This window comes from Trachemys scripta, chromosome 22 (assembly GCF_013100865.1).
Source record: "Trachemys scripta elegans isolate TJP31775 chromosome 22, CAS_Tse_1.0, whole genome shotgun sequence".
Taxonomy (NCBI): Eukaryota; Metazoa; Chordata; order Testudines; family Emydidae; genus Trachemys; species Trachemys scripta.
In genome coordinates this window covers 5,253,130-5,277,337 of record NC_048319.1, presented here as the reverse complement: position 1 = coordinate 5,277,337, position 24,208 = coordinate 5,253,130, and the positions used below count along the sequence as shown (strand labels likewise).

At 57.4% G+C, this 24,208-nt stretch overlaps 1 protein-coding gene across 1 annotated transcript in view; it reads left to right on the top strand.

Annotated features, from left to right (window-relative positions):
• The window catches only part of WDR18 (WD repeat domain 18), a 24,432-nt gene extending 690 nt beyond the window's left edge, over positions 1–23,742 (top strand). The window contains exons 2-10 of the mRNA XM_034755422.1: positions 2,559–2,669; positions 6,838–6,971; positions 9,080–9,221; positions 11,315–11,458; positions 11,935–11,999; positions 13,712–13,836; positions 19,167–19,333; positions 22,045–22,113; positions 22,494–23,742. Of these exons, the coding sequence (XP_034611313.1) occupies positions 2,559–2,669; positions 6,838–6,971; positions 9,080–9,221; positions 11,315–11,458; positions 11,935–11,999; positions 13,712–13,836; positions 19,167–19,333; positions 22,045–22,113; positions 22,494–22,625 (1,089 nt within the window). The 3' untranslated portion in view covers positions 22,626–23,742. The remainder of the gene's footprint in view (positions 1–2,558; positions 2,670–6,837; positions 6,972–9,079; positions 9,222–11,314; positions 11,459–11,934; positions 12,000–13,711; positions 13,837–19,166; positions 19,334–22,044; positions 22,114–22,493) is intronic.
• The last annotated feature ends 466 nt before the right edge of the window (positions 23,743–24,208 follow it).

The window sequence follows — 24,208 nt, the reverse complement described above, 5'->3', positions numbered from 1 at the left end:
TAGTCTGTTGGGCCCCCCCAGCCCCCCCCATGGGCTGCCCCAGCCCCCCCTGGCTTCCCGCCTCAGCCCCCCCTCCCTATCAATCCCCTCGGACCCCCCCCCCCACCCCCGAATCCCCCTCGGAGTCCCTGCCCCTCTGAGAGCCTGTCCTCGATCAACTCCCTCAGACCCGCCCCTGGGCCCTGCCCCCCCTTGGCGTCCCCCCAGGAGTCCCTGTCCCCGATCAATCCCCTCGGACCTGGGCCCTGCCCCTCCGGGAGCCCCCACCCCGATCAGCTCCCTCCTCTTGGGCTGCACCCCTGGGCCCCCACCTCAGGGCCCCCCCTCGGGGACCCCATTGCTTCAGAGTCTCTCCCTACCAGTGCCCCCAGTCAGGGACCCACCTCAGAGTCCTTCTCTGGCACTCCCCCTGAACCCACCTTGGAGCTCCCCTCCCCCTAACCTCCTTGCTGGGGAGACACCCCCTTCACCCCCCCCCAGCACGTGACGCTCTTGAGAAACCCCAGCAAGGGGCTCTGGAAGCCTTCATTGGGCAGGAGCAGCCCCAGAGACACCCCATCTCCAGACTCCTTATCCAGCAAGTGGCAGCTCCCCCCAGAGAGCTCTGCTTGAGCATGGGCAACCCCTGGCCCCCCTCCCTCTGGACACTCCCCGCCCAGTACTGGGACTTTATCAAAAGGTCCTGAAGAAGTTTCTGGGTCTGGAAGCCCCCATTGGGATCCCCCCCCACCCAGTGAGTGGAATGACCTCTCATGAAAGACAGGACACCCGTTCTCCCTGTTTCTGGATGCCCCCCGATACCAGGGACTCACCCCAGGAGAGAGCCCGAGAGCCCCATCTCCCACACAGTGTACCGGGGACTGCCACTATAGGGCATCCCAGCGACCCCCGATAATCCCCAGCACAGCTGGAGAGTTCTCCAGTGTGGGGAGTTGCAGTGAAACATACCAGAGAGATTCTTCCTGAGCCTGAGGACTCCTGTCCCCTAACTTCCACACTCTGCCTCTTGCACTCCAGCTAGGGTGACCAGATAGTAAATGTGAAAAATCGGGACGGGGTTGGGGGAGCAATAGGCACTTATATAAGACAATGCACAAATACCGGGACTGTCCCTTTAAAATCGAGCCATCTGGTCACCCTAACTCCAGCCAAAAATGGGGACTCCACTTGCTCCAACCTCGCTGCCCCCCACTCCACCAGCCGCACAGAAAAGCCCCAGCTGGCTGCAGGTTGCATTGATGTTCATCAGCCTTCAGGATGAGACCGCTGCCTGTCCCGGGCCTAACCCTCTGCCCCAAACCTGGAATCTCCCGTCCTTTGTCACTCCCATTCGCTGAGCTGTAGAGCAAAAAATCAACCAGCCCAGATATCTTCATGCACAGCCCCTTCCTCACCCCGATCCCAGGGTTTATTCCGCTCCCATCAGCTCCCTTTCTCCACAGAGCTAGAGAAGAGCATCCACCAGGAGGCAGCGTTAGACCCATTAATCGGGGGGCTCAGATTATTTTATTTCTTTAATTTTTCTATGATCTCCTTACCCTCTGGGCTGCTTTCTGCTGAGCCTCCAGGATTCCCCAACAATGGAGCAGAATTGTATTCAAATCCCTTTCCTTTCAACACCCCTTCCACCTCCAGTGGCTGAAACCTTGTGGATAGGAGAGAAGGGAAACCGAGATCTGTCCAACTTTCCTTTTAGTTGAATCGCTCACCCCTTTGGTAGTTGAAACCAAACCAGCAAAGTTCCTAGCAATCTTGTTGCTAGTACAGTTTTAACCACAGTGTGGAGAGAGCCTTTGTCTGTCCTTCATCTTCCTCCTCTGCTCCATCATCGTCCTCCTCGGCTCCTTTCTCACCCTTATCCTTTCTCTGTTTCATCTGCAAACTCCAGTGGTACAGGCAGAGAAACCAACCATGTATTAAGGAAGCGCATTAAACATTGGAAATCAGATATTCTCAGCAATGGCTTCCCTGTTATGGCATATGTTGGGGTAGCCTCTATGACCTTATCCAAGACTTAATTTACTTCTTTTTTTTTTTTTTTTTTTAAAGAACTCAGCTTGACTTTGAACTTGACATACTGTTTTTTGTTGACATATAATTAAAATTACCCGGAGGTGATTGGACTTACACGTGGGGTGGGTGCAGGGTATACCACACATGTAAAATATACAAGTATTAATTAGCTTATGTACACATTTGAAAGCAGACTGCCAGATCCACCTTTTATTTTACATTGAACTACCCCTTTTATGACTGGTGCATTAATTTTTGGGACCCAGTCTCTACACGGATCACGAGTTGGCCACACCACACCTAGTTGGACATCACTTGCTTTCCTGCTATCTCTTTTCTACCAACTACGTATTTTCCATATTTACAAAGCAACTGTGAATTAATGTTTTCTTCATTGTTTCATCTCCTTGATCAGAATAGACCAACAGCCTGGACTGGAATTAAATCTGGGTCCTAATTCCTCTTCCCAGATCCTATCCCACCCCCAGTGAATCTCTGCCCACTCACTGAATGCTAATACCCCTTTGCATTCTTTGTACTCCTAGGACCAACTCCAGCAGAAGATCATCTGCCCTGGGCTGGTGACCTGCCTGACAGCTTCCCCTAATGGTCTCTACATCCTGGCAGGCATTGCTGAGAGCATCTATCTGTGGGAGGTAAGAAGTCTGAGGGCTGCTTGGAAGAAGCTGGATAGGCTGTTGAGTTAGAAATGAGACCACATATTGATAAAGAACCCCCAATAAAAAGCTGCCACCATTACAGTGAAGCAAGCTCATTCAATAGGCTATTGGAAAAATAAAATATATTTGCTATAATGAGCTTGACTGTGCAGTTTCCATCTTTCATTTCCCATAGGGGCAAGAACTGTCAGTCGAGTACAACACTGAGCACGTTGGCACTTAATAAAGAGAGGACTTCTGGTTGGTACTTTGGTTATGTAGATGATCGCTTCAGGGTGCTTCCTGTTCATGAACTAGACTTGTGTTGTAGGCAAAATGAACACAACCTGAACTCTTGAATGCCTTTCATCCAAAACGCTTTATTAATGAAACTCCACAGTGCTCCTGGGATCAGGGTGGGGGGATATTACGCCCATTTGTGAGCTAAGACATTGAGTTGGGGGCTTGCTCAAGGTAATGCCATGAATCAGTGATAGGGCCTTCAGTACATGCCAGGAGTCCTAGCTCCTGCACTCACCACTAGGCCATGCTCTGCCTCCAAAGGCCATAGTGTGCATTAGCTCAGGAAATGGTGAATTGAAATATATGGTGCCACGAGTCCGATTCTTCACACGGGCCCTAGGCCTTTGTTCTAGGCCTTTCGATCCATTCATGGCTTTTCACTGGCATGTGGAAAAGCCAGGAGTGCCATGTGTTATGGGCACAGAACTGTCTGGTAAGCTGGGAGCCAGCTTGAAAGTTTCACTAAATATTTTTGAGACTTAACTGGGTTTAAAAAAAAAAATGAATTTAAGCTCTGAGGAGGCACAAGGACCCAGCAATCCTTGAGGGGGAGAAACTGAGGCACGTGTTTGTCGAATGACACTGAGTTCCAGGGACAGCAGCCGATCCGAGCGCAGAGATTTGCGTATGGTCCAGTTACTGAAAAGTCCCATCCCATTTGGCATCGGTAATTACACATTATCTGTGCTCTCTGACTGGCTGAGAACTTTCTAGGCCAGTTACAAATAATTTAGGAATTCTTTGCTTGTGTGGAAACCACCTTTGTGCAGTTACAAGAAAGTGCCACAAGGGGGCAGGGGCTGCCTTTCTAGCAGGGCATTTGCTTTATTGCGCATGGGTGTGTGAAGCTGTCAGGTACACTTTGGGGTCTCGGAGCCAGCTGTGTGAGCAGATGCTTCTCCCCCCTCCTTCCCCGGGCTGCTCCAGCAGCCTGTTCTTCTATGTAAGGGGAGAAAGGGGCCCTGCCAGGCGGCCCAATGAGAGAGTGCTGGGTCTCCTCTCTGGTGAGCACTCTTTTTCCCCACTTAACATTTGTATGGGAGGTCAGGGCTGGTGACAGGTGCTGGCTGGTTCTGATCATCCCCAGATCAGAGGGGAGCTTAATTTCCTGTGGCCCGTTCCATCCTTGGGCTCAGAGCTGAGGCTACCCAAAGCGGCTGGTAGGAGGTGTGTCGGGACACAGCTTAAAGGGAAATCTACAATCGTTTTGATCATCCTGACAATCTGTTGACAGGATAAGCTGTGCCAGGAGTCAGGACTCCTGGGTTTTATTCCCTGCTCCGCCCACTGACTTGCTGGATGACCTTGGCATAGCCTCTCCCGTTGTGCCTCAGTTTCCCCATTGGCAAAAGGAGACTCATGCTGCTTGCCTGCCTGTTAGGAGCTTTGAGATCTTTGAATTAAAAGTTCTTTTGGTCCTTAAGTGTTGATGATTGCAGCGTTTTTTAGTAGTTGTGCAGGGCCCAAAAATGTGCTAAACGCTTCCTAGGGCAAATAAGAAAGACATGACTTGGTCCCAGCCCCAGAGCTAAACCGCGAAGTGTCTAACTTGTAAAGCTCTCAAACCCAGGGGATGTTTCTGAGCCTCCTTATTTGAGCAGCTGTATATTTATTGATCAGATTTTGCTTTTAAAATGTGCTCGTGGTACAGTAAAAATAATAATTCAATCCAAGTGCTGAGTCGGGAATGCTGGGCGCACAGGAGCTCCGTGACAGATGCTGTGAGCTGCCCTCTACCGGGCTGTATCTACTAAATACTGCCCTTTCCAACCAGTGCTCTCAAAACACTTTGCACCGACTCACTCCACCTCACAAACCACTCCCCACCCCCGATAGATAGGAAAGTGTTTTGTCCCATTGGATAAATGGAGAAACTGAGGCATGGGGAAGGGATTTTTCTGAGGCCGCACAGAACCAGAGCTGGGAATGGAACCCAGGAGTCTCGTGCCTTAACAGCGAGTCCGTCTAGTCTCCAGTTCATCATGGCTTGGCTTCTTTTTATGCACAAATCTGAAAGCAAGTTGGAAACTGGATCTATCTCTTCTGTGTGGCTCCCTCCCTGCCAGGCCCTCAGGGAACACCTTTAGCAACCTTTTCTCCCAGAGCGACCCAAAGAACTTGACGCTGATGTGCACCCAGCTTGGCTGAAATGCGGCCACCTCTCGGAGCCCAGTGCAGCACAGCAGACAGCAGCGTAGGGGAGAGAAACTTCCGCCAAGAATGCCAGGGGGAAGCTACCATGAAAAGTGGGCTCTCTAACGTGCGGGTGAAACAAACGGATCTTGGTTTGTAAGGATGCATCAGAGAGACCAGAACACAATGGTCTGCGTGGTGCTCGGTTCACCTGCCTTGAAGGGCTGAGCAGAGCATGGACCCTCCGGTCCCAGGCAATATAGCGTTTCACACCTGCTGCTGGGCTGCCTACGCCATCCCAGAGAGAGAGGCTAGCCCAGGGGTTAGGGCTCTAGTCTAGGTCTTGGGAGATCCAACTTCAGTTCCACCACAGGCTTCCTGCATGACCTTGGGCAAGTCACTTCTCTTTTCTGTGCCTCGGTTTCCCATCTGTAAAATGGGGTAACAGCAGCACTGCCCTGCTGCACTCTCAGCACATTAAAGATTGTGAGGCAGGTAAGTACCTAGATAGATGGATCCTTCCCAGCCCTCTCAACTTGAGCCCTCTGTCACCCAGAGCAGGACCTGTTCCTCACCTCGTGCCAACCAGCGAAAGCTGAATAATTCAGCCCTGAAGCTGAACAAAACTACTGAGGCCCCGTTTCTTTGAAGTCCTGTTTCCGCCGAGCCCCAGCTAGGGCTCTGCCCTTGGCCGCCTTTCACCTGGACTTAATGAGAGCGAGGGAGTGAAGCGAATATTTCAGCCCAGCAGCTGTCCTCTTTATGTCCCCGGAAATGTGTTTGTCCGGCATCCCTGTGTGGGCTCGCAGCTCCTCCAGCCTTACGGGTAATTAGCTGTGTTCAGAGAGAATCTGAGCGAGGGGAATTCCTTCCCGACATCCCCTGCCACCCCACAGGACAGGGAACCAGGGTCGGGGTGCAACGTATTTTTTGGGGAGCCTAACCCAGAGTAACAGTAATGGTAACTCCAAGATGCACCCTTGCCCCCATCACCTACTATCTTATGTGCAATAGAAGGGTCTAATAATCTTGATCAGAAAACCTCTTTCAGCTGTACGGGTATTTAGATCTCAGGGAAATGAACTTGTGTGTTTTTAGAGGCGTGGCCGTTCTTGGTGGGAACATCCTAGGGCCCCAAATCTCCAACTTCATTGGCAATAAACCAGGGAGAAAAGCTAGTGGTGGCGGAGCTTGGGAGAATCCTATGTTAGTTTCTCTTTCTTTGTCATTTGATCAGCAAAAGAGGCATCCATGCTGATATAGTCACTGACATTAGGTTCCAGAGCTTAATCCCGCTGAGTTTAACGGGGGACAGTTCTCCCCTCTCTAAACTTGTTTCAAGCTGTCTGCAGACACAAGCAGACGTCGCTGCGTCAGTTACGCTCAGGCGTGTTTCGAAGGGTCTCTTCGCAACCCGGGGGGCGAGCGACTCTTTTGAAATGACAGGTTAGTTTGGGGAGTGCGGGAGGGCAGCCTCCCGAAGTGAAGTCCCAGCTCATCCTGTTCAAGTCCGCAGATGAACGAAGCAAGGTCAGCCACGCACACGCTGTTTAGCTCTTTTGTCTACCTGTTGCATCCTGCCTGTGTGCTCCCTGGAACAGGGACTGTCCTCTTTGCTGCTTTCAGTGGGATCTTGATGGGTCTTTTTAGATGCTGCTCCAAGGCCAGTAGAGAATGAGGGCTGGGAAGTCTAGGGGCTTTCCCGTGTTCATTTTCTTTTGCTTTCCAGGTCTCCAGTGGGAACCTCCTCGCCATCCTGAACCGACACTACCAAGACCTCACGTGTCTCTGCTTTACCGACGACAGCAGTCACTTTCTCTCAGGGGGCAAGGACTGCCTGGTCCTGGTGTGGAACCTTTACAGGTAGTGTCACATTGCAGTGGGGGCTGGGGCTCCATCCACCGGTGCTGGGGAGCAATGGAAATTTGGGCTTCTTCCACCCGGGGGCGCTGTCTAGCCCAGTGCAGGAGCAGTGGCTGTGGGGAGCCTCCGACTGTTGTCTGGCTGTGAAGTAGGAGCGGGGCCAGGTGTTGTTCGCTCTCTCCCAGGTGAGGGGTTGCACTTGATTGTTCCACCAGGGATGTTCTGTCCTTTAAAGCCAACGTATAGAAACCAAGGAGAAGCAGGCAGGAAAACGCCCCCGCAGATAAACTGGTTGGATACACCTGGCCAGGAAGGTGTATTTCCTGCACACGAGGAAACTGCTTGTGTCAAAGGCCCCTTCCCAAGGAGCACACTCCGTGTAACCAGACACATGCGGGAACCGTGTGTGTGTGTGTGTGTGTGTGTGTTGGTGTCACATGGGCTAGGAGTCAGACCTCCGGAGTTCTCTCCCTAGCTCTAAGTGGGGAATGCTGTCTAGTAACAAGGGGGAGGGAGGACTGGGAGACAGGGTGCCTGGGTTCTATTCCTAGTTCTGAGGGGAGCATTGTCTAGTGGCTAGATCAGGGGTATATGGACATAGGACTCCTGGTTATAGTCCCAATTCTCCGAGGGAAGCATGGTCTAGTTAGCTACAGCAGGAGAGTGGGGGCCAGGATTCCTCGGCTTGCTTTCCAGCTCGGGGAGGGGAGTGGGGGCTCCTGGGTTCTGTTCCGAGCTCCGGGAGTGGAGTGTGGTCTAACGGTTACAGCAGGGGGGCTGGGGTGACAGGGTTGTAGATGTCTGTTCTCAGCTGTGCCACTGACCTGCCGGGAACCTTGGGTAAGTCCCTTCACCCGTCTGGTGTCGTGCTTGTCCCTGTCTGCTGAATGGAGCCGCACGCCAGGGCCGCCCAAGGGAGGGCTGATGTTAAGTCAATGTTCGTAAAGTGCTTTGAGATCCTCTGATGAAGGCACTAGAGAAGGGCAAAGGATTCTCATGGCTAATGGACAAAATGCTTCGTGTACGGCAGGGAGCGATCCTACCCTGGCTGGAAAGGGGGTGAAGTCCTCCGGAGCGTATAGGAGACCTCTCCCTGCTCTGTCTCAGGGACGCCTGCGTTGCTGCTGACCGGCCCGGCCCCTCCTACTGTGGGCTGGGTCCCACCTGCCTGTCACATGCGGTCTGAGCTAGTGCCGCTGTGAGTCTCCCTGGGCGGGGACGTCGGTAACTAACTTGTAACCGTAGGCACCAGTCTGACCCTGCGCGGCCGCTGGGCACGCAGCACCTGTGCCTGAATTGCCTTTCCCTTGGTGCAGACACCGAGGAGGGGAGGGGTGGGATTGGATGGGGGAGTAGCAGTCGCTGGTCGCAGGATGGCTTCTGCTGCGCCGCGATCTAGGAAACAAGACCAGGCTGCCATCTCTGAGCGTCCTAACCCGACCCCATCCTGGGCCACGTGGCACACAGCCTAGATCCTGCTGCGGCTGCTTTTGGGAGGCAGAGGAGCCTAGAACGTCCTGGGCACCTGAGTACGTCCGGGGGGGGGCGGGAAGGAGCTATGCCAGACTGCACCAGCAGGCTGCCGGCCCTGCCGTCGTCTCCGGGGTGGGGGCTCCTGCCCGTTGATGGCTCCACGAAATGGCGCAAGCGGGAGGAGGCTGCGGCTGAGACGTTTCGGAGCCGGGGACAGTCGCAAGCTCTGATCCTGGTCTCCTTGCTGGGGTTGAACAGCATCTCCACGAGGCTGAGGTCGGTCTTGCGGCGACTCATTCCCTTCCCCGGCTCCCACGAGCATCCCCGTAGGGCCTCCAGCTGAGGGGAAACTGGCCTGGCTCCCATTGGAAACTGTCATTGGCTTAGTTAGCTGGAGGGGGCGCTACTCCTTCTCCCCAGCGCAAAGTGAACCATCGTCCCAGGCCCCTCTCCGGCTTGGCGTCCCAGGTGTCGGCAGCCGAGCCTTCATGCTCCCCCCGGCTGCATTGCTGCTCCCTGGAGCTTGTATCCCCACCGCAGCCCTTGCTCCCTCGCGTGGCAGCTGCGCGGTCCCTGCTGCATTTAAATCCCCACACACACACACACACACACACACTCTGTTCTTCCCATGGCAGCACCCTGCAGGTGGAGCACTCCCAGATCCCGGAGCCCCGCCACGTGTGGTCTCGACACAGCCTGCCCATAACAGACCTGTGCTGCGGCTTCGGAGGCCCCCTGGCGCGAGCGGCCACCGCCTCCCTCGACCAGACGGTGAAGGTAAGGCCTGGATCTGGCAGCTCCGGAGTCCCGGCCTGTGGTTTCCACGCTGCTGGGTGCCCCGGAGGGCATGTGCGGCTCCCAAAGGGTTAAGCTCCAGCCTCTCTCGTTTGCAGTCCGTTCAGGTCCTTGGCGCTCTCTCCGATGACTCAGACCTGCCAGTCCTAATGGGGTTTCTCCTCCGAACATTAGCAACTATTCTGTCACCTCAAACCTATGTCACCATGCGCTTGGCAGCTTCCCTGCTCTCTGGGGAGGTGCCTGGTTAGAGCCCTCTGAGTCGTACCCAGCTGGCAATCCCTCCGTCCGGCAGGAGCACCGAGCCATGCAGGCTGCCGTACGGGGCCAGGCCCTCTGAGCCTGGCCAGTTCCAGCATAGGTGTGATGATGCGGTTCTGGCGGAACCCAACTGAGAGTGCCAACTCAGGACAAATTGCTCAAACAGGGCAGTTACAGCCCAAGGCTGGGTTTTTTTCCACTTCTAAGGCAAACCAAACCAGCCAGACTAAGAGGACTTCGGTCTCACCCCACTGGCTAACCGCAAGTCTCACAAGCAATCTCCTTAGACACTCCAGTTTCCCAGTATTACCACCAGTGCCACTCCTTATGGGGACAAATGGTTATGAAAACCAATACCCAAGTAAAAGAAAAAGGTTTTCCTGATCCCAAAGGACCAAGCCCCAGACCCAGGTCAATATACAAATCAGATCTTGCCCACAAATCACGCTGCTGCCAATCCTTTAGAATCTAAAATCTAAAGGTTTATTCGTAAAAGGAAAAAGATAGAGATGAGAGTTAGGATTGGTTAAATGGAATCAATTACATTCAGTAATGGCAAAGTTCTTGGTTCAAGCTTGCAGCAGCGATAGAATAAACTGCAGGTTCAGATCAAGTCTCTGGAATACATCCCCCGCTGGGATGGGTCCTCAGTCCTTTGTTCAGAGCTTCAGCTTGTAGCAAAGTCCCTCCAGAGGTATGAAGCAGGATTGAAGACCAGATGGAGATGAGGCATCAGCCTTATATAGTATTTTCCAGGTGTAAGAACACCTCTTTGTCCTTACTGTGGAAAATTACAGCAAAATGGAGTCTAGAGTCACATGGGCCAGTCCCTGCATACTTTGCTGAGTCTCAAGGCATATTTGCCTTCTCTCAATGGGTCCATTGTATAGCTGATGGTCCTTAATGGGCCATCAAGCAGGCTAGGCAGAGCTAACACCAGCTTGTCTGGGATGTCACCCAGCAGCATAGCATAAGTTTGAAATACAGACAGTATAGAGCCAATATTCATAACGTCAACTACAAAATTGATACACACATACAGACAGCATAATCATAACCAGCAAACCATAACCTTGTCTTAGACACCCCATTTGACCCCCTTTATACAAGATTTGGGTGCCACTACAGGACCTTGGTTGCAACAATGATCTATATGGTCCCAGATTATATCAATAACGTCACAATAGGACATAAAAATATTCCGGTGAGTCCCTAGGAAGGGAAACTGCCATGGGATATGATGATGTGATCCCCGTTTTACAGGCGGGGAGACAGAGATTAAGGGGCTTGTCCAGCCATGCAGTGAGGCCACGATGCAGCTGGGACACCCAGCCTTGTGTTCTGACCACTAAGCAATGCTACCCCTCTTGGGCGGTGATCTCCGGGGAGAATGAAAAGCATCCAGGAAGGGGAGACGGCTCTAGAGCCTAGATAAAAGGAGGGAGCCTGGACCGATCAGGTGGCTTAATTGGAAGTGGATGAAGGGGGGTGGGGGGGGGGGCAGGAGGCTGGGTAACCATTCTGTGTTGAGCAGCATTGGTTCCCATCTGTATCCTGGAGGCAGTGTCGTCTAGTGAGGAGAACAGGGCTGGTCAGGACTCTTTGCTTTGACCTTGGGCTGGTGGGTCTGTGCCTCTGTTTCCCCATCTGTAGCCTGGGGCGATGCTGCTCCTCCTTCCCAGGCAGGTTAGTGAATGCTGGTGAAGTGCTGCGAGACCCCCTGCTGGAAGGTGCTAAGGAAGGATGACATGTTCTAATAATGCTATTCCTAAACAATTAATTAACCCTTCTGTTCCCCCCTCCTCTCCCCCCAGCTCTGGGAAATCTCCTCTGGAGAGCTCCTGCTCTCTGTCCTCTTCGATGTGGGCATCATGGCGGTGACCCTTGACCTCTCCGAGTATCACATGTTCTGTGGCGGCATGGACGGCTCCATCTTTCAGGTCGACCTCTGTGCCTGGGTGAGTGATCTGGGAGGGGCCATCTGGGCGGCAGCTGCCCTGGGCGGGTGTCCTGCCGGGGGTGTGTCCCAGTGCGTGTGTCCGTCCGCCAGATGGACGGACGGACACACACACACACACGCCCCCGCTGCAGAAGAGAGCACGTGTCCTTCGCCTCTGCTTCTGTGAGGGGGCGAACTCTGATTCAAGGGACAATGGATTATGGAGCTCAGGCTGCCTGTCTGCACTGGTCCCGGGCCGTAACCCCGGGCAATGCTGCGCCGTGTTGTGGTGGTCGCCGTCCTGACATGGGATTGCAACAACCCAAGGCCTGAAATGAGCTTGGGGCCAGACCTGGGAGGGGGTTCACATCCAGCTCTGTCCCTGTCCTGCTCTCCCCTTGAGCAGAGCTCCAGGGAGGCGCTTGCAGTTCCGCAGAGGGAAAGAGGCCAGGTTGATTCTCTTCTTAATTCTCTCTCCTTCCTTGGCTCTCGCAGCCTGTTCAGAGAGACCGAGCCTTCCACTCGGAGCGGGAGAACGGGAAGATCTTCAGGGGGCACAGGTGAGGCGTGGCTCTTACAGCCGCTCTGTCTCTAATAGCACCCCGCTCCCAACACCAGCTCGTCCCTAGCACCAGGTCACGCCAGTGATGTTACGCCGCCGCCTCCTCTTCCCTCAGTGGCCTCTTGGCAGCCAGAGGCAGCAGCACAAACTCCACGCACCGAGCTGAATTCCAGATGAGAAATAACCCAGGGAAGGGCGGTTGTACTGCAGCCATTCGCCCCCACTGCTCATGGGAGCAGGAGAGTCTAGTGGTGCAGAGAGAAGGCTGAGAGTCAGGGCACCCGGGTTCTGTGCCCAGTTCCGCAAGGGAGTGTGATTCAGTGGCTACCACAGAGGACCTGGAGCGAGGTCCTCCTGGATTTTATTCCCAGCTCTGGGAGGCGTGTGGCCTAGTGTTCAGACAGCAGAGGGGAACAGGCATTCCGGACTCCTGGGCTGGGAGGGGAGTGTTGTTCAGTGGTTAGAGTGGGCTCGGAGGAGTTGGGCCACGTGGGTTCTGTTCCCACAAGCAGAGGGGTACGGCACATATCGTGCCAGCCATAGGCACCAACTTCCCCTCTTTCCCGTGGGTATTTGACCCCCTCTCTGCCCCTGGCCCTGCCCCCACTCCACCCCTTCCCTGCGGCTCCGTCCCTTCTCTGCCTCCATTCCCACCCCTTCCCCAAAGTCCCCACCCCAACTCCGTCCCCTCCCTGCCAATATTCCAACTCCTTCCCCAAATCCCCACTCCGGCCCTGCCTCTTCCCCACCTCCTCCCCTGAGTGCACCACGTTCCTGCTCCTCCCCCTCCCTCCCGGAGCATGCTAATGCTGCCAAACAGCTGTTTGGCAGCGGCCAAGTGGGAAGCGCTGGGAGGTAGGCGGGGGAGCGGGGACGCGGCACACTCAGGGGAGGGGGGGGGGCGGGGAGCTTGGCTGCCAGTGGGTGCAGAGCACCCACTAATTTTTCCCCATGGGTACTCCAGCCCCGAAGCACCCACGGAGTTGCCGCCAGCTCCATGATTTTTGTTGTTAAACCAAGTCCCTGCCCAGTTGTGATCTAAAGAGCCAGGCAGGTCCAGGGTACCTGGCCTGTTGGGACTGGCACCACCACTGAACCCCTTCGAAGGGGGAGAAGAGGCCGGGAGCAGCTGGAGGAGAAGAGGAGATGGAGCCCGGAGGGACTGGGCGGGGCATGTCAGGGAATGAGGGCGGAGCCTCAGCAACCCCAGGGTCTGCAGTGAATGATGGGCATGCATTGGGGTGTACGGCGGAGGGGCGCCCGTCATTGCTGCTCCCCTCCTGAGTCGGTAGCTGATTAGTGACTTCCCCTTTCTTTCCATGCCTGTGTCCCAGCAAGGCCTTGGAGTCCCAAGGAACCCCCCCGCCCCTGCGTGCCCTGCGGTGACCCCGGGGAGGAAAGCAGGATGCTGGTCCGTCCGGGCCGTTCCTTGCATTAGCCAGAGCGCAGAACTAGGAGGGGCCTTGACGTGCTTCCAACCCCAGGAAGGAGGGGCTTGGACCCTACTGTGCAGCCGTTGGACGGCAAGGCAGCCCGCCTACGGGGAGTGGAGGTGGCCAGCCAGTGGGGTGTCCTGTGTCCACTTCAACCCTGCTCCTCTCTCCTAACCTCCAGCCCAGTCCCCATAACCCACCGGCCACAGCCACGAGCACGGGGCAGCGCAGCCACTCAAGCCCTCCTGGTCTCTCACCGCTGTCCCTCTGTCCACAGGAACCAGGTGACCTGTCTGTCCGTCTCCACAGACGGCAGCCTGCTGCTCTCCGGCTCGCATGACGAAACAGTCCGGCTATGGGACATCCAGAGCAAGCAGTGCCTGCGGACGGTGAATCACAAAGGTGACCGGGACCCTGCGCACCCCTCCCTCCCCGCCCTGCGACCCTGCAGAGCGTAGCAAAGCGAGCCAGGAGCAAACGGCTTGCGCCAGTTTTCCCTGTTTGGGACAGTCTGAGCTGAGACCTCAGCCTACTGCTGTGGGGCTAGGGGTGGCTTAACCCCCCTCGCTCCCCCAGCGAGTTGACAGCTGGAGAGAGGCACCCACGGCTGCTCTGCAGGAATCAGGTTGGGGAGGGGTAATGTTTTTTCAAGCTCCGCCCGCAAAATAAGCTCCGCCCACATGGGATGCCACTCGCAGCCGCTTTTGCAGCTGTTGAGAACATGCAGATCCGTGGGCTCCTTGAGCCGGGCTGCGGATGCACCCGGGGGCTCCGTGGTGAGGCTTTCATGCCCTACTGGAGTAGTAGGTGGGTCGCTGCATGGCAAGGCGTTGGCAGAGCTTGGGCCGGGTTCTCACCGTCCGTCCGCTCCCGAGTCAGCCAAGTGCCTGGGAGGATGCTAATACCCAGGGGTTTTGTACTGGGACGTGGCTAGAGAAGAAGGCATCTCCCCTCCCTCTGCCTTCTTGTGAGGGTGTGGGTGGCCGTGTCCCGAGGCCTTGCTCCACATTGCCATTGTCCGTTACTGCTTGTTTCCATGCTCTCGGGGGGAGACAGCGGCGTGAGGGGATGGGCAGAAGGGTGACCCGGGCCCAACACTTCACTTAACAGCCTCAGCACAGCATGACGCATTGGAGCCTCTGCCAGTCCAGGCTCTTTAGACGGGTTTGTTGCTAGCAGGCTGGTAGGTGTGAATGGTGATCCCCCACCCCCACAAGGATTCCCCTCCTAGCCAGCCGGCCCCCCATCATCTGTAGCCCTGCTTGATAATACAGCCCCCTTTTGGCGGGGAGCTGCAGGCGATGCCCGCCTAGGCCAGTCGTTGAAACCATGCGGGCCGTTGCAGTACCGTGGAGGTGAATGACAGCGGGGCTTTGATTTCCTGCTTCGTCCGGATCCCATGCAGGACGAGCAGTCGGATTGTTCCCTCGGTCCCAGCTAGAGTGGGGCGGGTGGACCGTGTGCGAGAGGGTGAATTGTCCCGTGCCTTGGACGCTGTGGAAGTGCAGCCTGCTACGGTCCCGCGTCTTGAAGGGGGGGCTGCTGCTGCTCCTTTTAAGCAGAGTCTCCCATGCCTGAGGCAGGTGGGAGGGGCTACTGAGGGGGGCTCAGAGATAACGCGTGTAGCCTGCTCGTCCCTGTTGCAGCTCCCGCCCCTGAGGGCACTGGGAATGATGGGGTGAGGCCGGCAGGAACCAGGCTGGCCCCTGCGATTCCTAGCCCGACCCCCAGTGTTCCCACACACCCACCCGGTCGAAGAGGCTTGAGCCTGGATAAAGGGGAGACCCAGCTGATGAGCATTTAATGCAGGAAGCGCTGCTGCCCCACTTGGGCGATCTCCTCGTCCCTCTGCCCAGAAGAGGGCCCGAGCGAGCTTGACGTGCCGCGGAAAGGCCGGGATTCACTGCTACGCTTCCCGGAGCTGTGGGACTTTCCAATGGTCTCTCCCTCCCCCTCCCTGATCACTGCCATCCCTCGTGCCAGGAGCCAGATCCATCCCATAAACCGGTGCTCTGACCCTGTGGTCCTGCAGCCCGCCCGCGAGGGGTAGAGACCAGCACAGGTCTGGCTGACGTGGCTGGGGCCAGTAGCTGATGTTCTGGTGACCTACGGGCTAGAGCAGCCGGGAGAATGATGCTCTCCTTGCAGAGGGCAGGAGAGAGCTGCCCCCAGGCCAGGATGGAGAGCGAAGTACAAGAACAAACCCCAGAGGAGGCCGGAAATAGATCCGAGGAGTCAGAGGGCAGTGTGAGGCTGCGGCTCCCAGCTAGAGTTGACCAAGGAGGGGGCAGGCAAAGGGGCCTTTCCCGTAAGGTTTGCTCGTCCGTGGCAGGCAGGGAGGGGAGCCTGTCAGCGCGGGTGGATGGATGGACTCTGAGGAGTTGGTGCTAGGTGCTGTTGAGTGACGAGCTGCGACTCCAGGCAGGGCTACCCAGCAGGGCTCCCCTGTCCCTGAGCCCCCTGCCTTAGCATTCACTGAACACACGCGCTGGTGGGGAGCGCGGGGAGCAGCGTCGAATCCGGAGAAACGTCCCTGAGCGACCTTCATCCTGGGAGGTGGAATTTGGGCTCTGCCCAAGGCAAGAGCGAAGGAGTTGCCAATGGAGAAAGCCGGGAGTGGGGAGGGTGGCGGACTAGGAGCCAGGTCTCCTGGGTTCTGTTCCCAGTGCGGCCACTGACTCCCTTTGCAGCCTTGGACAAGTCCCTTCCCCAGCCAGTGCCTCAGTTTCCCCATCTGTAAAATGGAGCAAATGGTGCTGCTCCATCTTTGTGAAGCACTTTGAGATCTGAGGAGGGGGGCGGCGGTGGGACTAAAGCACCGAGCGGGGACTCTGACCTGGGTTAGGGCCTCCGGGTGTTTGCACGGCAGAGGGAGTGTTCTGGTAAGTCATCTCCTTTATGGTTACTCGACCGAGTCCCTGTGGCCACGTTGGCAAGAAGCCACTCGCTGGCCGATAGTGGATACGTCCGTTACAAAACGCTTCTGGGAAGGAGTCTCCTGCTCCTTCCTTGCGGCTACCAGGCTCTGCAGCAGTCTGGCAGGGAACAGGGACTGGGCGCAGCGCCGGAGCTTCAGGATAATTTATGACGGCTCTGGGGACTTGTGGTCTCTCTGCGCTCCTTGCTAATTGCCTTCCTGTGAAGATGCCTGACCTGTTGGGGACCCTGGGGCTAATCTAATGGATGCTTTCAAAGTTAGTCGGCTTGGGGCGGGGGGAGCAACATTTTAACCAAAGTCTCATGGTGGCAGTGGGTGGCTTCGGAGAGCAGCCCTTGGCAGGGGGAGGCCTGCTTCTGAGCCGGAGAAGCAAGGCCTTTAACTGTCCTGCTGTGTCTAGACCACAGCGCTGCTGGGTACGCTGTCTCCCCCGGTTACCCGCTCCCCCGCGTGGGGTGCCTAGGGCCAGCCCTGGCCATGTGCCCCTGTGAGCGGGACCCGAGTCCATGGCGATTTCTGATCAGCCTGGGTTTGGGGATGGTGCTGGGGAGCAACCCCCCCACCCACCCCCAACAAATGTTCAGCCCTTCTCCCTCAGGGAGAGACCCACAGTAGCGTTCAGTTCAGGGCCCACTCCAAAACTGGCAAGAACCTTCCTGGGCCATGTCTCGATCTGCTCCCCTCCTCGTTCCCTCTGTCTCTTCCTCATCCGCCACTTGGTCAGCGCAAGAGCCTTCTCCTCTGCATTTCTCTCCATCCACAGCCGCCTTCGTTCATTCCTTTGGCCTGCCACGCTCAGGTGGGAACGTCTCTCTCCTCCTCTTAGCCGTGTACCCGCTGAATTCCCCCCCCACCCCCCCGTGCTGTCGAGCTGCATGGAGCAGTGAGGTGGGGGGATGCACCGAGCTTGTTTTTAATTAGCCACTGCTGTGCTGTTCTGGCCCTGCACACGACCCCCCCTCTCCCCACCCCTCTAGAGGAGCGGAGTTGGGAGGCTGCAGCTGCTCCCACCTGCTACTCCAGAGCATATGGGAGCCTCCTGGGCTGGGGAGGCAGAATTTGGAAGTGTGTTTGCCTGGGTGATGGATGCAGGGGTGTGTGTGTGTGTGTGTGTGTGTGTGTGTGCGCGCCTGGGAGATGGATGCGTGTGTGTGTGTGCGCTTGGGTGATGTGTGTGTGCACGCCTGGGTGATGGATGCGGGGGTGGGGGGTGGGTGTTGGCGGGGGATGTTGGGGCAGGACGACTGATGGAAACCAGTTGCCTGTGTGGGTAAAAGCAGCAATTAAAGCGTTCATTGACTCTGCCAAATGAGTGGGTGACAGATGGTGCCTGCGAGGCGCAGGCCGGTGATGGATGGCTCGCTCTGCAGAGGACAGCCGGCCCGCTGCGCTCTGCTGCACCCCAAGCAGCCTTTTCCCAGCTGCACACCGTGCGGAGCGGGGATGGGGTGCTCTTTCCAGGGGGAGTCGCTCCCCGTCTGCAAAGGGATCTTGCACCTGCAAGGCCTGGCACTACGGGGGGGTGGGGAAGAGGACATTTACCCCTCCCCCCGGGATCTTCGGGGTCCCCAGGTTACTGGCAGAAAGGCCAAAGTGGGTCCAGGCTACAGAGTACATTACAGCAAAGTGCTGACACTAGCCCGTGTTTTACTTCTTCAACATCTCAGATCCAAGCGTTTCCAGGGGCCTAGTGAGGCCCTGACTCCTGGCCGCTTGCTCGGTTTTTAAATAGCGACCGCCCGAGCCCCCAAAAGACACACACGGGGGGGCCCCACCAGGAAGGGGACCCTAGAGCCTGCACTGCTTGCAGGAAGGCTTAGGGTGGGTGGAAGGAGAGTGTGCCCTGAGCCTTGGCTCCTGTGGCACCACGTGGATTGGGGCAGGGTGGGCGCTGGTCACTTCTGGGGGGGGGGACCCCAATCTCCCAGGGAAGGGGCTGAGCTGCCTGCAGCAGCTGAGGGAAGCAAATCAGAGGTCCGCTTGGGGGGCGGGATGGGACTTTCCTCCACATCCTGGGGGATTTGGGAAGCTCGTCTACTTCATGTGTGAAGCTGCCATGGCTGTTCAGGGGTCCTGCGTGGGGGGGTGGAAGGTGCGCGAGGGGGGCAGGGTCGTCAGCCTGCCCTGCTGCCCGCACCCCTTCCCAGCTCCAACCATCCCCTCCCCCAACTGGGTCTCCTCTCCCCTCAAGCGTCAGCATTGCAGCTTCTGTAACCCCATAACCTCCAGCTGCTGAGGCCTGGGCGCCTCTCCCTGGTGCAAGCCAGATCCAGACAGAGGCCGCTCCCTGCTTTCTTCTTCAGTTTTGGGGGCCACAAGGTGCCCCCCCATCCCTGTCGCACCATCAGCTCTCTCCCCAAAGCAGGAGAGTCCCCAAGCACTTCCAGCCTCCTTGCTTCCCTGGGCTTTGTGAACAGGCTGGGCCCGCTCTGACCCCCTGCGGGGCTGTCCAGCACCCCCTGCACGATCTAATTTCCCAAAGCAGCCCAACCTCGGACTCTGCCTGAGCAGGCCCCCCTGAGTCCTGCGTTTGACGCCTTTGAGTCACTAAGGTCGCTCCCCAGGCTTGGTCAGCTTGTTGGGGGTTTTTACGGCTTGGAACCCAGGAGTCCCGACTCTCAGTCCCCCTGGCTGCTCTAAGCACAAAGCTACGCTCCCTGCCAGAGCCAGGAAGGGAACCCAGGAGTCCTGGCTGCCACACGGCCCTTCCTTTCGTTTCCCGGGCTGCCCAGGCAACCCCGGAGCGTCCGAACTGTGTAAACGTGACCGGCTCTTCCTTGTCCTTCATCCCCAGGCCCAGTGACAAACGCCTTCATCACGCTGGCCCCAGCCAACATGTTTAACCCAGACAGCAAGCCCGGCGTGCCTCTGCCCAAATTCAGCAAACACCTGCACGGGACCGAGAGCAGCGAGGATCAAGGAGCCGAGGGGGTGACGCTGCGCCTCGGCCTCCACCAGCCGGTAGGAGCAAACATCGCCGGCGTCTGAGCTGGGCCTGGGGGGGTGATGGATGTTGATCCAGCCAGAGCAGAAGCAGGTGGCTGGTTCCTGCTGAGCTGATGCTGCCAGGTGGCAGCTTGTCCTGGCACAGCAGAGGAGGTGGGCGGAGAGACTGACGGACACCTAGTTTACAGAATACCCGACTCCTGGGTAGTGGATGGGAACGGCTTGAAACCCCAGCGTCACGGCCAGCACCCCTGGGACTGGCAGTTCCATAAATCGGGCTGATCTAGAAGTTAGAGCAAGGGGGACTGGGAGTCAGGACTCCAGGCTTGTATTCCTGGCTCTGGGAGGGGAGTGAGTTTCTAGTGGTTGGAGCAGTGGCAGGGGGACAGGACTCTTGGGTTCTATCCCCAGAGGTGTGGGGACGTCTCTGCACTGGCAGCCTGTCCCAGTAACAAGCCCCCGAGCTCCCATCAACCTGTCCTGCGAGACGCCCCCGCAGAATGAAGGAGCCCAGCTGCTCTGCCCGCCCCTCCTCCAATGCAGACCTTGGCTGAAGGTTCTTTACTGTCCCCAGGTGTCCTAACGAATTGCTGGCTTTGGAGGGGTTTCTAATTAACTGATTGTGGCTGAGAAGCCGTGGCTCCTCCCGTGGAGGGGAATTAAAGAACAGTTTCTCTTGCTCTTCCACCCACAGAAAAGGCTTAATTAGCACGGTGCCCTCTGCCTCTGAACGAATTGCTGGCGAAGGAGAGAGGGGTGTTGAGGGCGTTAGACGGTGCGAATGGGAAAGGGAGCCAGGAACGAGCCAGGGCCGCGCTGTCCCGCAGGGGGCCTCTGTCCAGCCTGGGTGGAGGATTGTTTGTGTCGCCTACTTCTGCTATAACAGTTCAGGTTCTGTGAAACCGTGGGGCGTCGGGGCTTAGCCACACACGCTGGGATTGCACCGGGCAATAGCAGGTTTTCAGGAGGGAAGAGGAGAGGAAAAGGTGCCCGACCTCTGCAGTGCCAGCGTAGGTCCCCTTCCCCCCCCTCCCCCCCCCCAGCCACACCTCTGCACAGTCACGTCACCAAGGGCGGTCGAGATTGTTACAGTCGCCGGCTGGAGCTACAGTGCTGTGTGAAATCTGCCACCATGGTAATGTACACGAGCAGGGAGTAGGCGAGACTGAGGTGGTCCAAGGCCCCTGTCCCGGCAAGGAATTGATTAGGTGAAACATCCAGCATTCCCCTGGGCGCTTTCCGCAAGCGTCTGAGCGCTCTCTTCCGCCCTGGCCGCGCCCCCATGCAGCTAAATTAATGCCACCTCCCTACAACCTCTCACGGTGCCCGCTGGGGCAGTAGTCTTTCCTTCCTGCCTTCCACTGTCGCACGGGGAGGTTCACACTGGGCGTGGTCGTGCTTCAGCGACGGGGATTGGCGGCCGGCTGGGGGCCGCACGCAGCGCTTTAGGGATGTACATTAGTAACAGTAGGGTTCATTATGTGTTCCCTTCGTTCCCCTGCCCCACCTCTGCTCTTTCCTCTCTCCCCAGCCGCCTACCCCAGCCCCTGTGTTTGTTCGGTTGGGCAGCGGGAAGCCCTGTCTCACCAGCAGCTCTTATCTGTCCCTGCTGTAGCCCCGCACACACGCAGCGGAGCAGGGGTCAGGGCTAGGCATTGGCAGTGCGGCGTCCCCTGCAGCTCTGCTCAGCAAAGGCAACTCCTGCCCGGTTGTCATCGCCCTCCACTGGCCTGTGCGTGCGTGGAGACCGGTGACCTGAGGCATGCAGCCTGCCTTTCAGAGACCGGGAGGGGGGGACCTGGTGCCCAGGGAAGTCAGCTGAGCACCTTTGCAAACCGGGCTGCTCGTGACTAGCCCAAGGTCTCGCAGCAAGTCAGTGGCAGAGCTGGGAAATTCCTTGCTCTAACCAGTAGGCAATTGCATACCCCTTCCCCACGCCACCGATGTCGCCCAGCTCCACTGCGTCACTGGGGTTTGCTGTCGCAAACTCCTCAGCTCTCCGACCTTTAACCACCTCCCCGGTCGTTCTGCGTGGGGAAGGGCAGTTCTCGGGCTGGACAGGAAAGCGGTGTGTAAAACCCGACCTCTGGCTTCTCCCTGACCTGCGAGCAGCAGTGTAGCTGGGCTGCAGAGCACAATCTGGAAGGCGTTGGGAGCCACAGGCCCTGGGGGACCGGGAAATGGAGGACTCCGCACCTGGGAAGAAGCAAAGGGGACACTGAGGACAAGGAGGAAAAGTCCCTGTTGCCTCCTCCCTAGGAACGTCTGCGTGGCCCCGGGACTCCCTGCACGGCTGGTGCGGCTGCCTGGGGCTTCCCGCCCGCTGTCTGTGAATGATGGTGCATGGCAGGGAGACGGGGCTAGCATGTCCCCCTCTCTCCCCCCACTCCTCTAAAAGGGAGTCTGCAGCACCCTCCTGCTTCTCATCTCGGGGATGTACCGAGGGAACGCGCCAGGGCAGGGGCGGTGGGTGGGGAGAAGGGAGTGGGCATTGTTCAGCTGACGGCGGAGCGGGGAGGAGAGATCTCGTCTGTATCGCCCGCGTCTCCTTTCGGAAATGAGAATCGTGGCTGCAGCCCGTGTGCACGAGGTCCCAGATGAGCTCGGCCAGGTGCCAGCGGTGCTGGGACATTCTCTGGGCACTGCAGCGTCCCGCAGTGGGTTTTGGGGACGGTAAGACAATGGGGTCATGGCCTCACTGACCCCTCCAATGTGTTTCCTTGCAGGGGGCTGGGGAGAGCTACTTGGAAAAGGCTGAACGGTTGTACTCGCAGATGTGCTCGACGAGGGAAAAGGTGAGTCCCACGCACACCCTGGGGGCCCCAGCAGGGCTCGGCGAGGGTTGGCAGAGGAGGGTGGCATGAAATGGGGGGCATCTCCTTCCAGGCACACGGGGTTCCCCTGGAAGCAGGGTGCTCCCTAAGGCTTCCAGGAAGGTCTGTTAAACATGCTCCCCAAAACCTGGGAACCCTCCCAGCACAGGGTTAGGGGGTGACTCCAGCTGAGAGGTTTCAGGGCAGGGAACCTGAGATGAGGGGGTAGAAAATAAGAGGTTTGGGGGGTTACTGTCATCTTGGGGAGACCCTGGTTACTTTGTCCCGCTAGTTCCTCCTCCCTCGGGCCTGGGGAGTCGAGACCCCTTCTCCAAGCCCCCTCTGCCACCCTCTCCCTGCAGAACCTGATGGGAGACCAGGAGCAGCTGAAGATCCAAGTGACTGAACTGGAGGATGAAGTCAGCACGCTCCGGAAGATCAATAAGAACCTCTTTGACTTCTCTGCCCGCATCATCACTAAGACAGCCAAGTGAGCGCTCGCCCCGAGCCCTCGCGCACCCCCGCCCAGCCCTGCAGAGCTCTCGACGGGGAGGTGCCGGTGCCCACGGACGCGTCAGCCCTGCAGTCCACGGGGCCACGCGACCTCCCGTGGAAATCCACAGCACACGCCAAGCAAACGGGCATCCACACGCAGACTCAGCCACACAACAGCCGAGCCCATGTAGGCAGGACGCTGCATGTGCCGTCAGACGCTCGTTGTCCGCGCAGTCCCCCGTGGCCGTTTTCACACGCAGCCGTCTGCACGCGTCGGGGTATGCAGGGGAAGTGTGGCGGGATCTCAGCAGTGTTCTGGACTGAGGGCACCGGGCGCATGGGAGACCAAACTGGTGCGAATGGAGATACGAAAGGGAACTGTTACCAGGTTGTGGGCAGAGGGGTGGCAGATACAGGGGGACACCCCCCTTCTCGTCCCCTGACTCCCCTTTTTCTTACTCTGCCATGGTGCACGGACAAAGCAACGGGTGCTTCTTTTGTCTCCTACCACCCTGGAGTTAGGGAGGTGATTTTGCGTCTCTCTCTCTCTCTCTCTCTCTCTCCCCCAGCGGAGATGCTGCTGCTGCTTGGCCCTGAATCCTCTGCACTAAATTGGCTGGCTGGGGGGCAGGGTTGGAAATACCCATCGGTGCCAGATCTGGGCCTGACAATCACAGAGCGTGAGCCAGCGGGACACCAACGCCTGCTGGAAGCCCCAGTCCTCTCTCCCCGCCCCCGCCCGTTCAGCTGGCTTGTTTAGTGCGCAGGAGGGAGGGAAGTAGCTTGTAGCCTCCCCATTGCTGTCCAAGGGGGGGGTTACCCCCCCCCAAACCTGGGAGCAGGGCTGTATCTCCGGGTGTGAGGTTAACCCTTTGTCGGAGGTGCATTGGGTGCTACATGGATGACGCATACAATCGCCTGCGTCGGAGCCGCTGAGTCAAACTCGGCCCCAGCCTGGGAGGTTGCTATTTTTTATCATCAGTCTGGAGCCAGTTCCTTTGTTCTCAGACCGTTTTCTTGGGAATTTGCCTTTGGACTCTGTCTCCTTTCGTATCCCGTGTTTGGTTTGATTGGGGTTTTTTTTTTACATAAAAATTGTTTTTATAGTGATATGTGCTTGGGTTCGTCAGGTCTTTCTGTAGTGCTGTCTAGCCAGGGATCTCAAAGCACCCTGGGAATTGGTTAAGCCTCGTAACAACCCACTCCCCAGTGGGGCAGGGGTGTGGTAGTATCCCTGTTTCACAGATGGGGGGGAAACTGGGGCACAGAAGCAGGGAAGAAACTTGCCCACGGTCACTCACGAAGTTTGTGTCCTGGATTCCTTGTCCTCTCCCTCTCAGAGCTTGGGCTAGAACCCAGAAGCCCTGACTCCAGTCCCCTGCCCTACCCACTAGACCACGCTCCCTTAATGACAGCACGATGGCGTGTCGCATTTGCAGCCAGTCCTCTGACCAGCTCAGGGACTCAGCTCCCCTCTGACCGGCTCCACCAGAGGGAGTGAGGCAACCCAGCTTCACTTGGGGCTAATTAACTCACTAAGCAACAGAGAGGCAGTTAGTTAGGCAGAGAAGCACCTGGGCAT